The sequence below is a fragment of the Hylobates moloch genome, unplaced genomic scaffold (assembly GCF_009828535.3).
Source record: "Hylobates moloch isolate HMO894 unplaced genomic scaffold, HMol_V3 SCAFFOLD_5, whole genome shotgun sequence".
In the NCBI taxonomy this organism is placed as follows: Eukaryota; Metazoa; Chordata; class Mammalia; order Primates; family Hylobatidae; genus Hylobates; species Hylobates moloch.
The window spans coordinates 110814846-110831479 of record NW_026652280.1 but is presented as its reverse complement, the minus strand read 5'-3'; the positions used below and the strand labels follow the sequence as shown (position 1 = coordinate 110831479).

The following is a 16634-nucleotide window of genomic DNA, read 5'->3' as shown; positions in this document are numbered from 1 at the left end:
TGCTTCTAACTAGCAGGCCAAGAAAGAAAGTATGGAGAAGCCACACAACTACTTCTCAACCTGCCTGCTATCCAAGTACACATATAATTTCTCCTCACAATCACTGTCAAGAACCAACCATGCAGCCACATCTAGATGGAAAGGGAGCTGGAAATATAGCCCCTAGCAGGAGAGCCGATTCCTTTGATATCACCACACTGTGGAATGGGACACATTGGTATTCTGGTAGACAGTTGGTTGTCTGCCAAGATGGAGGTAGAGGTGGAAGCAATTTTGAGAGACAACCCAACAGCTTCTATTACATAAATACTTATTTTATTTTATTTTGAGACAGGATTTCACTCTGTCGCCCAGGCGACAGTGAGGTGGCATGATCAGAGCTCACTGTAGTCTCCTCCCAGGCTCAAGCAATTCTCCTGCCTCAGCCCCCATGTAGCTGGGACTATAGGCACATGCCACCATACCTGGCTAATTTTTTGTATATTTAGTAGAGACTGGGTTTTGCCATGTTGCCCAGGCTGGTCTTGAACTCCTGGGCTTAAATAATCTGCGTGCCTCAGCCTCCCAAAGTGCTGGGATTACAAGTATGTGCCGCCGTGCCTGGCCTACATAAATACTTTTTAAAATCCTTTCTCAGTTATCCCCAGAACAATCCTTTGCCATAAACATTATTATTGTTTCCATTTTATAGATGGGGAAACTGCACACAGAAAGGTTAAATAACTTGCCCAAGGTCAGCAGCTTTTGTAACTGGCAGAGCCGGGATGTTCCCCCAGAGTCTGTGATGCCACATCTGCTTCTCTCAACCTTTATTCTACATTGCTTGATGAAAAACTTCACCGCGTCGCTCTTCATCATTTGGCTCAGGTGAATGTCAGAAGGAACACTTTGAGAATGGGCCACACAGATGAGGAACAGGTGTCTGCCTCACACTCACCAAGTGCTTTTTCATCACGGCATCAAGGATCATGGAAACATTACACCAGCCCCTCTTTTCTGGAGCAATGTTGACCCATGTCTGGGCAAATAAGAAAGGCTTCGTATGAGTATGTCTGTTCAAATAAATCCTAACTTTCTCACTGGGAAGGAATGACTAGTTCCCACGACTCACAGGACACCACCCCCCACCCCAATATCAAAAATTTCACCTTTTTTTTTTTAATACTATCACACAGTGAGAAGTGGTACACTTCTGTTTTTCTCGGTTTTCATCATAAGCTTTGGCTGTCCCTGGCATTCTGTATGCCACACATGAGCCAAACGCTGCAGCACGAGGACGGGCTAGGGGCAGGAAGGCAGCACAGGAAAGGGGCAGGTCTGGGAGAGGACTTTTGTTAGGTCAGAGCAAAAGTAAGTGTGGTTTTTGCCATTAAAAATAATGGCAACCAACCTAACACAATTTATTGAGATGGTAGTACATGCCAGACTTCATTTTTAAATTACAAATGAAAATGCTACTATCCCTATAGCCGCCATCTTAGATGAACAGGTTGGAGGAAGAGAATGCAAAATGAGTCCATTCTGATTCAAAGTTCTTGGTACATTACCTGAAAATGTGTTTACAGCGGGTGAATATCTTCCCCTAGAAGAGAAAGCCTCACTCAAGCCATTCACTTCTTTAATCAGAGCTCAGGAGCTTTCCAGGCTATTTTATTTTAAGCAATTTCCTGGTGAAAATCTAGCACAGAGGTGGTCATACCCTCCATTTGAAGTGCTAATAATTCACATTGTAACTCCAGTAGGCTCCCTTGTCTGCATTTGATGTACTTTGTGAAATCATTTTAATATTCCATAATCACTTTAATATACTGTGTAATATTGGAGAAGTTACTTAGGTTCTCTGAGCCTCAGATGCCTCATCCGTAAAATGAGGGGGTTGGGCTAGATCAGTGGTTTTGGATGACTTTTTCCTCAAACAAAATTTTATGTGGCACTCCAATATATAAAAGAGATCAAAGCAGAAGTATTCTAAGTATAGCTGAAGCATTTATTAAGCAGACCTACTATGTTTCGAACATTGTGCTAGGTGCCTGGGAAACAAAGCTGAGGGGAACACAGCCTCTACTTTCATTCTAGTAGAGGAGACAGACACATAAACTAGGACAGATACACAACCCGGAAACAAGCATCAGATGCAGAACTGGTGACATGGACATGGTGGAGACAGCAGCTAGGGAAACAGGGAGAACGCTTGGGGAGTAATGAGTAGCTGTATCCCTTGGCCCCTCTTGGGGTTTCCATGCAGCCATGTGGACAGTTCAGAGTATGCTGGGGTGGCCCACCTCACACACATCTGTCTCTCCACTTGTCTGCTTCAGGGCTCTAGACTCAGACAGGTACAGACGGGAGACAAGGAGGAGTGAATGCCATAGGGGCCAAGCTCGGCTGTTGAGGCAGGAGAATCAGGAGGAGTAAATACCTGAGCCTCTTGTCCCCTGAGGGACAGTTCAAAGGCACATTCTACACAGTTTGGTCACAGCTGTGCTTACCTCAATAACACATATTTATTGACTTTCTCTTGTTCCTTGACTTGCTCTCCCATTCCCTCAACACTGCTTTTAGAGATCACTTCCCAGATAAAGAACTCACAGCCAAATCAGTGTCTCATGCTTTGCTTTCAAGGGAACCTAACCTACAGGAGTAGCCATGTGACATGTGAAAGGCATTTCTGAGGGAGGGGACAGCAGGAGATGGCAGAGTACACAGGAGCCATAAGCGGCTTGGTGCTGGCTGGACCATACCACCTGAGCTGTTGACTGCATAGAATCGGGCACACTCCCATTCATCTGCCCTGGACACGCAGGCCACTCCAGCCCTCAACCACTGTGTACTTAGAGAAAGCAAACGAACCCTAATATTTGCTAACCCAGTGTAGACAGATGAGCAGTGCAGTTTTCTAGGGTTAGGAGAGTCAACTGTCTGCTGCTCTTGGAAACAACATCCTTTCAGGAGCTCCTGTGACTCTAGTGGATGGCAGTGCCCTTTCTCATCACACTCTGCCTTAAGTTCTAGGGCGGCTGACACAGCCTCATCACATTCCAGTCTTTCCCTGGAAGCAGAGCTCATTGTGATTATTACCTCATTGCATTTAATCGGCAAATGAGGAGTTAGAATTTAAAATGTCTGTTGAAGGGCAGGAGGTGTGGACTAGAATTTTACAGTAGGAAGGAGTTGCTGCATTGTGCAACTGCATGAACATAATAAAAGAAATGAAAATGAAAAAATAGTAAATAAGGGAAAGGGAAAATAATGAGGGCAAGGTAAGGAGGAGCTAGAAGGTTATGCAAAACTAGAGTTATGCAAAACTAGGAGCTAGAAGGTTATGCTAGAGGTTATGCAAAACTCATGCTATAAGTCCTCTTCAAGGCTTGGCACTGTGGCTCATGCCTGTAATCACAACACTTTGGGAGGCTGAGGCAGAAGAATTGCTTGAAGCCCGAGTTCAAGACCAGCCTGGGCGATACAGGGAGACCCTGTCTCTACAAAAAAAAAAATTTTTTTAATTAACTGAGCGTGGTGGTGCATGTCTGTAGTCTTAGCTACTTGGGAGGCTAAGGTGGGAAGATTGCTTGAGCCCAGGAGGTCGAGGCTGCAGTGAGCTGTGATCATACTACTGTACTCCAGTCCAGCTTGGGTGACAGTACAAGACTCTGTCTCGAAAAAAAAAAAAGTTTTATTCGTTTGCTAGAGGGAGGTCACAGAATTGAACATAACCTTCCCAATCACTACCATGAAAAGGAAAATACTATCAGTTACAATATTTACAGACTCCATAGGAAAAAAAGAACTAGTCACTAAGGAAAAGCACAACTATTTGTGGTACTGAGATGAGAGTAAAATTCCTCGTTGCATCCTAAGCAGAGAGGCTGCTGCCTGATTTAATGAAGAGCATCTGTAAACCTGTCCTTCTGGGAAACAAAATGACAAAGTGCACAAAGCTGTTTCTTAGGACATCCCTCAATATAGGCTGATGGTATCATGACAAAATGCAATTCAGTAAAAGCAACTTTATGAGGGTGCCAATATGGTATATCCAGGTACTAAGCTTACTGATGTTCTACTTAATTCATAATTTAGGGGTAGATCTTTGGGTGTCTAGAAAAATGTACAGACTGCATTTACTTCAATAATCTTCCATAAATACTGTTTTTTTCCCAGCTGAGCATTTAAAAAATATTGAGGGGCAGTATGTTTGAAATCCTCATCTAGATGATGACTGTTCTAGGTGGGGCCACATCAGGACAGCCAGCTGTGACTCAGAAGTGGACCTTCAGTGTTTTCATGGGGAGGGCGCCCAAGATTCTCCTTAGAAAGTAACTTTGCCTTCCAACCCAGAGGTCAATGGGTGATCGAAACCTCATAAAGTTTATATCATAAAGCATGGATACAATAATTTTAAGCTGGAAAAAATATTAAAGCAGGTGCAACAAACCTGCTTCTGCTACAGGTGGATGAACAACCATTCATTAAAGTACCCATGACATGGCTGACTGTGCAAAATGCCATTCCATGTACACCTTCCAAGATAGACAAAGTTGCAAAATGTTGCAAAGTGTGTCCGGGCAACAAGTGACTGGCTGAAGGGGATTATGAGTTATAAAGTAGATAAAAAATGGAGCCATGTCTACCAAAATGATGGCTCCGTTTTAGAATAATCGATCAGTGAGTCCTCTCCAGTGGAAAGTACATAGGGAACAGGAGTTGTAATCCCAGTTTTTCATAATAAAACCATGTCATCTGTCTATGAGTTTGTCTGTTCTCTAGTGCTGCAGAGCACACCTACGGCTCAGCCCTAAGTTAGAGAAAGAGAAGTGCAGCAAGGACAAAGACTGAAATTTAGAAGATGGACTAGAAAAGAGAATTGGCTGGATTTAGGTAAATCTCGAAATCTTGAGATTGGAAAGGATTTCCTCCAAGGTCAGTTTGTCCATGGCTCCACCTAATGTCCCCTTAGAGGGGCCTTAATGCCTTGGAGGTAAACATTTAACCTCGGGCTGGATGCTTTTTAGAGAGAAGAGGATACCACTGTATAACGTAACTCCCCTCATCATTGAGCTAAGTGGTTATCACAAACTAGGCCAATTTTGTCTCTTAGCAATTTTTACACAGTGACTCAGAGTAAGACTTTAAATCAAAGTCTACTCCTCCCTTAAAGTGCAACACTTCAAAAACAACTGAAGACAACTCCTCAGAGCTCCCTGTTATCTTCTCCAAGTCTTCCAGAAGAACCTCTTTCCATATAAGGTAACTCTTCTCCTGATGAGGGTTGTCTGATTTCACAGATAAAAATATAGAATGCCCGGTTGAATTTGAGTTTCAGATAAACAATGAATATATTTTTAGTGTTAAGTATGCTCTGTGTAATATTTGGGACATACTTATACTAAAAATATATTTCTTATTTATCTGAAATTCCAATTTTACTGGGCATTTTGTATTTTGGCTAGCAACCCTCTCTACTCTGGATGCATTTTAGTTTGTAAATGTTGTTTTTAAAATATAATGCCTAGAACTTAAGATAATATTCTAGTTGAACACAGAAGTGCAGCTCACGTGGGGTGAGAAAGGCAAGTGGGGAAATGGTGAAAGGAAGAGGACATCTTCCTCCTCCTCTCCCTCCCTCCCCCTCCCAATTTATGTGTGAAGACTGGGATAAACTCCCTTCCTGTGAGGGGATAAAGGCCTCTCCTGGGCATAGCAGGTCAGAGACAGGGCACAATGTTGGCTCATGGGGCACCCTTGGGCACCATCCTACTTGGCAGCCCTGGCCTTAGGTAAAGAACTTACTCCAACATCCATAGCGCCTGCAGCTATTTCTAATGTGTTAGCCCCTCTTTTGCACAAGGGACTGCTGTCCCCATTCATTTGAAGAGACACTTTCAGCCCAGATGATAGCATATTTGCAGAATACAACACATAATGGCTTGTGCCTCTCTTATCCATTTACCTTTCTTTCAATTCCTTTGCTCTTGTGGTTTCCATCTCCTCCCCGCCCTTCACTGTATTCCAGGTTTTTCATGCATTAAATTAGATGATAAGCCCCTCCAGGGCAAGGGCCCTGTCTGCTCGTAACACAGGAAATAGCCTCAGTCTTGGGGAGAGCTTTTATTGCCAAAGCCTCACCTCCATCCAATTCCTTATTTTCTCCTCACACTTCTCCACCCCAGTGTTCCTGCAGGCGTGATGCTATGTGGGGTAGGTTCCCAGGGAGACACTTTTGGCCTGGTGGAGGTGGAATCTGGAACAGTTCTAAGTCATTTAAGGACACTTTCTCCACCATGTCCCACTTCAGTCTTTTAGGGCTGAAGAAAAGATGGGGAGGATTGATAGTTGGGTGGTGACGAGCAGGACCAGCCCTCAGGGAGGACCCTGCTTAGCCCACACCAAACAGATGAGGTCCCTTTCTGTTTTCAAACTTGTCACATGAGCATTCTACAGCTTCCCCACTAATCTCACCGGTATTTCAGGACTCTCACTTGTGGGGAAATAAAGGACTCCTCTCCCCACCCCTCCCTTTTTAACTTTTAATTTCATTTTCTAATTCTATAATATAATCCTAAATTTCTTTTTGCTTAGTAATCTCTGTTTAACTTTAACTGGGGAAAATATACATCTGGACACAGAACAAGGAAGACTGTGAGTGAAAATGATTAGTGGAATGAAATGTTGCCATGGAACATACTCCTTCCCCTGAGCCCCTGCTGAAGTAGGTAGGGGTCAGGGTCATTTTGAGACTGTGTGCGTGTACAGGCTGCCAGACGTGGCAGGGCCAACAACCCCAAGTCTAGATGAATCTTAGAACAATCAGCAATTTCATTCACTGGGAACCTTTTAACATTTTCATTCACAAAGTTAAATAATATGATGATGTTTTTGCCTAATCTCAGCAGGGAAAACTTGTTTGGCGTAACCTAGTATGACGACTCTTGTGAGGTTTTAGGGGTACCACCTGCAGAAAGACATGTGTAACCAAAAGACCATAATGTCTGACTGCTGTGACCAGTGCCCCTTGGGGGCACTATGATTGGAGAAAAGAAACCCATGTCGGCACTCTCCTTGGGGGTGGGCGTGAATCAATTAGAATTGCTGGAGAGTGAGTCTTCCTGCCCCAGGCAAGCCTGTAGACTAAGATAGGAGAACAACTGGTTGGGGCAAAAGCCTTACCTGTATAGAAGGTTACTCACTCTGGTAAGTAAATATCTTTCATAGTAAAAGCATCATCAGATTCCAGAGTCATGAATTAATAAATTGTGCCAGTCTGCTGTGAGTGTTTCTTCCTTTATCCATTGGTAGTCAGGAAGGTGCAAAGGGTGTGGTGGTTATAACCAACAGTCTAGAGTTACTAATTTATGCTTATTTTTTGCTACAAAAGTGGCTCTTTGGTTAACTCCCATGACAGTTAACTGCCAGCCACCAGCAGGCTACCCACTTCTGTCCTCATTCTACCTGCCTTACCTAGACAATTTTATTTATTCTCATCATTTTAACGGTTAACCACTGTTATTTCCATGATTGTAAGATACACCATTAATTTAATAACACCTGGGGGTGGGTGAGGTGAGAAGAATCTCTATCATATTAAATACACAACATCTACTGTAAGCTTATCCTTACGCTCCACAGCTCAAGACCTACCAATTTTTCAAGACTCATTGCATAGTCATCCCCTCTGTGAAGCTTTCTCTGACAGCCTCCTCCTGGACTGGCCGCTCCCTTGTGGTGTCACAACTCTACCTTGCATATGCAATCACAATGCACAAAATGTCGACTCCTCAAGGGCAGGAACTGTCTGCTTCATCCCTGTACCCCCAGGATCTAGCCCAATGTCTGCCATTAATTCACTCTATAAATATACATTGGGACCTACCATGTGCTAGGCACAGTCCCTGACACACATTGTTTATTAAACAAAAGAATTTTTAAAACATCTACTCTACCATAAGGTGGGATACAAGGTGAAAATGTGACAGCCTCTTAGGCCCATGCATTATTAGACAGAGATGGGGGTAGTGTATACGTTTTGCTAAACTGAATGTGACCAAGTGCCACAATGTGTGGTTCAAACATTAAGCGTTCTGGGTGGTTAAGTAAAGGAAAGATGGAGGATGAGCTGAAATCTGAGCTTCTGAAGGTGCCAGGCCTCACATTTCTCTGAAGCTCCACTATCTTCCAAGGCCTAACATTAGGCTTGCATTCAAGGTTGATTGAATGAAATTGGAAAACTTCCCTGCGAAATTCTAGGGAAGAATTGGGATGGGGAAGAGAAAGGAATTACAGTGTGTATGAACAGAACCAGGAAAGGCTTGGTGGCAGAAATAAATTAAAAAAAATTATTGTGTAAAATGTACATAACACAAAATTTACCATTTTAACCTTAAAATTTTTTTTTTTTTTAGGGACGGTGTCTCACAGTGTTGCCCAAGTGGTCTCAAACTTCTAGCCTCAAATAAAAAGAAAAAAAAAAAAAAAAAAAGAAAAAGAAGACAAAGTGCCGGCCCAGTGGCTCAGACCTGTAATCCCAGTCTTTTGGGAGGCTGAGGCGGGAGAATCGCTTGAGCCCAGGAGTTCAAGACCTGCCTGGCCAACATAGGGAGACTCCAGTGTCTACAAAAAATAAAAACAATTAGCTAGAGTGTGGTGGCACACATCTGTGACCCCAGCTACTTGAGAGGTGGAGGTGGAAGGATTGCTTGAGCCTGGGAGGTCAAGGCAGCAGTGATCCCTGATCGCACCACTGCACTCCAGCCTAGGTGACAGAACCTCATTTTGAGACCCTGTCTCAAAAATGAAAGAAAGAAAGAAGACAAAACAAATAAAAACTCCTGGCCTCAAGCAACACCAACCCCGCCCCCGCCTCCCCCTGCCTCCCCAACCTCAGCCTTCTGAGTAGCTAGCATTACAGGTACCAGTTACCAGGCCTGGCAATTTTAAACATTTCTAAGTGTACCATTCAGTGGCATTAAGTACAATAACGTTGCACTACCAGGAATGAATTTTTAAGTCTCTTTCCAAAGACACCTGGCTAATCACACATTTGATAGTGGGGAAATAAGAAATATTTGTTGGTTGAAAGACAGATGCATGAGAGTAAAAGCAGTGTTCTTCCCCAGTGTGGGCAGTTTCCGCATAAGCATCTGCGATCCGTTTCGCATGTGAATGAAAGCCCAGTGACGGGCAGTGGGCACCAGTGCTGCTCCTTGCGTGTTTGAATCATGCTTGCTAAGTTTCAAGCAAGGAATGCTCCATTTCTCCCGATACCCGTCGGGCCTTTTGTATTCAAATCAAAAGCACAAAACTCTATTGTAGGGGGAAAAATGAGTCTTTATTGGCAACCAGTGGTGTCCACTTAGAGCAATAAATATGAAGTCTTAAGAGTACATTCTATATGAAGTACTATAGCTATTAATACACTTGGGTTTTGTTTGTTTTTTAAATGGATGTCTTTGTGGGGTGCTGTTCTAATCAGTGCCACAGGCGCCGAGGAGAGGGAGGGAGCTAGGTAAGGAGGAGGCAGGCCCACCCTAGCCACCGGGGAGTGGGCAGAGTCAGGAGAGCGGGGTTCTGATTTTGCCCCTTGCGTGTGAATCCTTGGGCACCTCACCGAAACACTTAAGGCCTCTGTATGGTAGAGGTTGGAATCCGTGGCCTTTAAAAGTCCTTTCAGCTCCTTCTCTCCTATCTGCATAATTTTTGGCATAGGCCAAGCGGCTGGTTGGTGGGGTGTTTAGCTCAGGACGACAGGCCGAACGAGCGGGGAGTTGGCTAAGGATAGACTAGACACGCGTGGGTGACTCCAGCGTGACAGAACGCGGGGTGTCCCGGGATAGGGCTAAAGCGATGGGATTTCCAGACGAGTCTTTCCCAGGCCAACTTTTAAAGGTCGGAGGAAAGTTTCTCGTGGGGTGGGGGCCCAGAGGGGAAGGCAGGGTGGGCTCCGACGCCTCCTCGCCTTTAAGCGGGTGGCCCCGGCTCTCCTCCGTTACCTGGAGCGGGGAGGGGCTTGGGAAAGTTTGTGTTTGTTGCTGGCAAAGCGCCGGATGGGAGGCGCGGGCGGGCGGGCGCTGCGGTTCTTCCCTTCTGCTTTCGGGAAGCGGTCGGGGCTGCACACTCGGATCGGCGGGGCCGGCTCCCGGGCCCGGCCGGCTGGAGGAGGGAGGCAAGGAGGCGGGAGGGAGCGAGCGGAGCCAGGGGCGCACGTACGCCCCAGCGCTGGGATTTATCGGCTCGCGAGGAGAGTGGAGCAGGCGCGCGGCCCAGGCGGAGGAGCGCCGACTCTGGAGCAGCCGGAGCTGGAGGAGGAGGAGGAGGAGAGGCGGCGGGGAAGGAGGAGGAGGAGGGGGAGAGTCGCTCCCGCCGGGCGAGCATGGGGCGCCTGGCCTCGAGGCCGCTGCTGCTGGCGCTCCTGTCGTTGGGTGAGTGTGCGCGGGGCTCAGCGGGGCACAGGGGGACTGGCGGGGCCCTGGAGGGCTCGGCGGGGCGCGGCTGCAGCGCGCGGCCTGAGGCGCCGAGGGTGCCCGGGCTGCTCCCGGGAAACCCGGCCGGGGTGCGCGGGCTGCTCGGCCCGGCGGGGAGCGGCCGCGGGCCGCCCGGAGCCTGGCGCGAATCCGCCCGGGCCCGGCGCGCGGGGTGCAAGTGGCCGCTCCGCCAGGCCGAGCCTCGCCCCGCACATGTGCCGGGGGGAGTGGCCCGGGGCCGGCTTTCCCCAGGTCTCCCTACCTGTTGGCTGCCGGGAGCCCGGCTCACCTTGAACTCCCGGCCCGGAAGGTGCTGCGGTCCCGGCCCGGGTCCTCGGCTCGAGAGCGGAAATGTGAGCCTTTGATATGCCCCGCCATAGCCGCCGCCGGCCGGGTCGCTCTTCACCCAACCCGCGCGGAGTTGCCTTTCCAGGGAAGCGAGAGAATCCTCCAACTTCCTTCCACGAAGGTCACAGGGTGGCCCGGAGCGTTACAATGGAAATCGGCGGGCGAGTCCTGCCGTCATTTTCGTCGTGGCTAGATCTTCTGCCTCAGTCTTTTCTTTTGGCTTTTCTTGAAGCTGCCTAGCTGCGTATTTATACACAAAGACCTAAGAGCCTGGCTTCTCCAACTTTTTCTACCTGTTACTTTTTGTCCCTTACTATGCCCTCGTCTTCCACCCTCCGGAAACCCTGGGTGCCCCGTGAGGTTTTGGCCTAGCGCCCTCCCCCCACCCAAGGAATCTTTTGTGGGTTTTTTCCCTCTCCATTTTCCATTCACTCCATACACAGACACCATCTTCACGTAGATCCACATGGTAATCCTATCCAGCCACGGAAATATGTTTATTAAGTGCCCACCATGGTACCCCTGGGCCTACTCTTAAATGCTTTGATATTCTTGGATCCTTGTGATCAGTGTCAATCAGGACAAGATGATTCCTGTGACCTGGCTTGGGGTTCTCTTCCAAGCCCCTAGAGAAGGCAGCTCTGAGTCTTTCACAGAGCGCATGGTGTGCGGTGTCCGTGCCATCCAGGTCCCAGCTGCACACAGGGCAAATGACTACTCTGCACTTATGGTCAGAGGGTTCCAGAGGAGGCCTTCTACAGCCACTCCCCTGCTGGGGACACCGAGGCCCACACTGCTCTAACCTCCGTGATTCCTGCTGCTGGTGAACCAGCCTTGCTGGCTGTTGTGTTTTCTTCCTTCACCTTGAAGGGATTTTCTGAACTGACTCCCTCAGAGAGCTCGTCCCGCCACATTGCTTCAACTTCAGCCCGTGTGCAGAAAGCTTCCAGATCTTCCACTTAGTTTTATGGCATCTTTTCTGTAGTCCCTGATCCTAGTGCTTTATTTTTATTTTTGAAACAAAGCCTCAGTCTTTCACCCAGTCTGGAGTGCAGTGGCACAGCCATAGCTCACTGAAGCCTCAAACTCCTGGGCTCAAGTGATTCTTCCACCTCAGCCTCCTGAAGTGCTGGGATTACAGGCATGCTCCACCACACCCGGTGGTAGTGCTTTTAATCTTTACTTTTCACTCTGGGACCCTTGGAAGTTGTATGTTAGTGGTGCACTGCTGTTATAGTCCACACACATTAATTGACTTTATGTGTCTGGGTCAAGCAGGGCCATGGCCTAGGTTTGCACAGATTGTGCACTGTGCAACTTCGGGAGCTGCTGTTCACTTTGTAGTCTGTGTGAATGACTCCCCCTAGAGTTGTGCAGTTCTCTGAAAAACCTGGGTACCAGTTATGAGGGTGGGATGAGGTAGAACTTTGAAAACAATGCCCTTGAGTAATCATAATGAAGGGGGAAGAGGGGAGGGGGCAAAGAGAGACTGACAAAAGCAAAATAGAAGTGGGGAAAGCACAGCTTGGGGAAATCTTGATTGTACCCCAGCATATCCTGTCCTGGTTGGTTGCCTCCTATGAATTACACAGGGAATTTCTGTGGTGTCACCAGCCAGTGCCTTTTCACCTAACAGTTCTCTGAACCATTGATGATCCTCCTGATAACTCTGCTGCCACAGAATCTCGCTCTGTGTGGCTTCAGCCTGACCTCTGGGAAGGTCTCGCTGTGTTACACTGCTCTGGCACTGTACTGATCCCTGAAATGTAATATGTTGATAAGCAAGATCATCTTTCCTCCTGGGGTGTAACCTGGGTATAATCTTGGCATCGCTGCTCTTTTTGACCTTCACATTCACATAGTCTCTCAATTCGTGGCTCTCCCTGTACCACAGACTCCAGCTTCTTTCTTTCCTTCCTGTTTCTACAAGGCTGCTATCTTAGCCCAGGTCCCGATTGTTTCCCACACAGTTGGTGTCTTCCTGGTTGATTATTTCCTCCAGCCTCCCTTTTAAGCTCATCCTTTTCCTAAACGATCATTTTTGGGGCTCCCACCTCTTCTCACTGGGTCCTTATGACTTTCCTCCAAGGAGATGTTGCCCCTTGTGTCCCTCCCCTCTGGTCTTCTCTGGCTCAGACACTTCGTTCCAGCTAACCTGTTTGCTCTCCTTTATGTAGACTATATTAAACCTTCTGGCCCCTTCTACTTCTCACCTCTTGCCTGTGTATTAATATTTCCTTTTTCCCTTAAAACTCACTTTCTCCATGAAGCCTTCCTAAGCCTACTTATCATGATCACACCAGAACCCACCCAGCCGCATAGAGCAGGTTTCACATCCATTGCCTGTGTCTGACCTGTCTTGCCCGTCCACTCAATGTGGCATTTCTTGAGTGGCCACTCTGTGTGCAACCGTGTGTTCAATACTGGGAGTCCCAGACAAATGACCAAGACACAGCATCTCCCTGAGCGTCTGGTGGGTGTGAGTAGACAGAGAATAAAATAGCTAACCACAGGACTGAATGAAATACCTGACGTGGAAACCAATTGTGGGAAACAAGGAAGGGGATGATTAATTTTGACTTGGGGGTTGGGGCTGGTTTTGCTGAAGAGGTGACATTTGAGTTGAGCCTTGAGGATAATTAGAATTTTGAAAGAAAGGATGGAAGAGCATTCTGGGCTCTGGGGAAAAGCCTGAAGTGTGGATGAGTGAGAGTACACGGCTCATTCAGAAATGGCACGTAAGTTCCATGTAGCTGGAGCTGGGAGGAGGAGGAAATAATGGGGGTGCAATTATTTGGGGGAGGAGGAAATAATGGGGGAGGAAAGGTGGGTTTGGGATAGATCCTGTAGGTTTTGCATGCTGTGCTGAGGAGTCTGGACTGGGAGGGGTAGATTTGTTGGTGCTCTGGGTGCTGCCAGGCAGTCTGTGCCCTGTCATCAGAGCATATATTTCCTTCATTGTATGTAATTGTCTGTCCTCTACTCTGATTGTTTCCCCTGGGGGCAGGGGCCACGTTGGTTTTGTTCACTAGAATGTCCCTATTACTAATAGGATGTATAACTCATACTGGTTGTTTGATACATATTGGCTGACTGAATACTTATAAATATATGTGTCATTTTATCTGTGGGAATGGGTAGCCATTAAAAGTTTGTAGGGCGAGATTAGCAGGACAGGGTAATGTGTTGCGGAGGATAAACCCTCAACTAGTGCAACATAAATTGGAGAGTAGAAGGCATGGAGATTGAAGGGTGGGATTAACACATTCTCTTTATTTACGTCTTTATTTTTGCAAATCTATTGAGATACTTTTTTAAGTGTCAGAAGCATTACATCTGTATTTTAAAATTCAAATACTATAAAAGGACTTTGTATTAATCAGGTAGGCTAAACTGCTCTAACAAACTCAAAGCATAGTGGTTCAGACAATAGATGTGTCTTATATAACAATGTGAGGGAGATGCTTCAGAGGAAAGGGTTCATTCTGGCTCCCCGGCTGGTGGCAGTTCTGCTCTCTTCAACTCACAGTTTCTTTGGTAGTTGTCATCACCATTCCAGCCCCTACAAAGGAGGAAAGAACGTGGAGTAGAATATTTGGAGTCTTTGTGGGTCAGACTTGAAAGTAGCACACATCATTTCTGCACACGTTCTATTGGAGAGACTTTGGGCCCATGCCACACTAGCTGTAAGGAAAGCTGGGAAGCCATGTGCCAGTTACTATGGAAGAAGGGAAAGACAGATTTTGAGGGAACAGCTAACAGTCTCTGTGTTACTTATAAAGGATATAAGGTCAAAAGAAAAATCTGGGCTAAACACGTCAGCTCATGCCTGCAATCCCAGCACTTTGGGAGGCCAAGGCGGGAGGATTGCTTGAGATCAGGAGGTCGAGACCAGCCTGTGCAACATAGTGAGACCCCCATCTCTACTAAAAAATAAAAAAAGTTAGCCGGGTATGGTGGCATGTGCCTGTGGTTCCAGCTACTTGGGAGGCTGAGTGGGGAGGATCACTTGAGTCTGGGAGGTCAAGGCTGTAGGGGACCGTGATCGCACCACTGCACTCCAGCTTGGGCAACAAAGTGAGACCCTGTCTCAAAAAAAAAAAAAAAGGAAAAAAATGTGTCCACCCTCCTGCCCAGGCACAGCCACTCCTGTCTAACGTGTGTGTGTCTCTGCATACTGAGTATTTTGTTTGTTTTTTTTCCTCATAGCTTCTGTACAAGGCTCTGCACCTAATAGGCATAGACTAATAATAGCTACTATTTCTAGATTGCATATCAAGTGTCAAGCTCTGACATACATTCTGGTATTTATTCCTCACAGCAATACTTTGAGAAAGTCACTATTATTTTGTCTTTATTACAGATAAGGAAACTGATTCCCAGAAAAGTTAGTTAACTTGTCTAGAGTCATACAGATACTTCTTAGCAGACCTAGGATCTGATCTCAGGACCCCATTCTGTCTCTGCTAAGGAAAAGTTGACTAATGTTCACTAAACCTTATGCTGCGTATTGCTTGAGATTAGCTTAGGCGAAGAAGGATGATAGTGGTTTGAAAGTGAAGGTGCATTTAAAAATAGGAGGATCCAGGATTAGTGCAGCCCAGGCACACTTCCTGAAGGGAAGGGCAGTGCCAGCATGCACCTCAGAGGTGTGGCATCTCTGCAACCCTAGCAGGTGGCCATGCCGGCTCTGAGGACGGGCCGAAATGCAACTGCCTCTGGAAAGCACTGAAGGAGGAGGAAGGCCAGTGAGAGGAACCCTAGTGAATCTATCCAGCTTTAACAGTCTTTGAAGTGCTGTGGCCTTCAGAGATTCCTTGGCACTCATTTTAGCCTTGTTAACAGAATTCCTGTATCTGCCAAGCTGACTAATGCCTGCCCTGGCTATAATTATTCTTATTAGCCTGCTGAATAGGAACTCTAGTTGTCAGTGATCATTCCTTACAAGGCAGCAGGCTAGTCGGCATTTATGTGGCTATTTTGTTTTAGCGATGAGCTGCTGAGCTGATCTTCCCCCCATAGATTGAATGTACAGTTTCATATTGGCACTGCGTTTGGCAGTTAAATAAGGTGTGTGCTTGTCTGTCGATGTGTGTCTGCATCTCACTTTATCAAATGAAGTTGGAAGGATGCTGTCCAGGCAGTTCATAGCTGTTTTGTTTAATTGCATTGCTTTCTTAAAGGCAGGGTCGCAAGGGTCATTTGACTCTGCTTTGGGAAAATAACTTGAACTGGCAAAAATTCTTCATAATTTATCTTCTGGAAAAGGCGAAGTGCTGCAGTTGGCACAGTCAGTGGTTTTTTCGATCTTGGACTATTTCTCCCCACACCAACTGTAGTCTTTGGGAAGCAACAGAATTAGACCCCGTAGTTAACACTGTCGTGTCCCAGCAATATGTGTTTCCAGTAGGCTGGAGATCATGGCTCTGTGCATTCGCTTGTGTTCTTTGAAGGCTGATTTCTCCATAATACTCCATAAGTGTTTGTGGTGGATTATGGAGTCACTAAGCAGCATGATTCAAGTTTAAGTAAAATGTTCTGGGACCTTAATTGCATCCTGTTTCACACCTTTACAAGCAGTTGGAATGTGAAAATATTTACATCACTTGGGGTATTTCATAGCAGTGGAGAAGAACCCATGGCTACTGTTGATCTGTCTAGGATGAATTTGGCTTAGAATAGTGAAGAGTGGAATTGTGCCTAAGGGTTCTGGGCACATTTCAGAGTGGGTGCTACCTTGGAATTCTAATGAAATAGAGATAGTGGGCAGACAGATGAGTTAACTTCTTGGAGCTTAAAAGTGACTCCAAGCCAAGAATATTCTGATAATGG

General features: G+C 46.5%; 1 protein-coding gene across 1 annotated transcript in view; it reads left to right on the top strand.

Moving 5' to 3' along the window:
• Positions 1-10072: 10072 nt before the first annotated feature.
• Positions 10073-16634, top strand: part of PTGFRN (prostaglandin F2 receptor inhibitor) — an 80733-nt gene continuing 74171 nt past the window's right edge. The window contains exon 1 of the mRNA XM_032154881.2: positions 10073-10412. Coding sequence (XP_032010772.1) covers positions 10364-10412 — 49 coding nt within the window. The 5' untranslated portion in view covers positions 10073-10363. The remainder of the gene's footprint in view (positions 10413-16634) is intronic.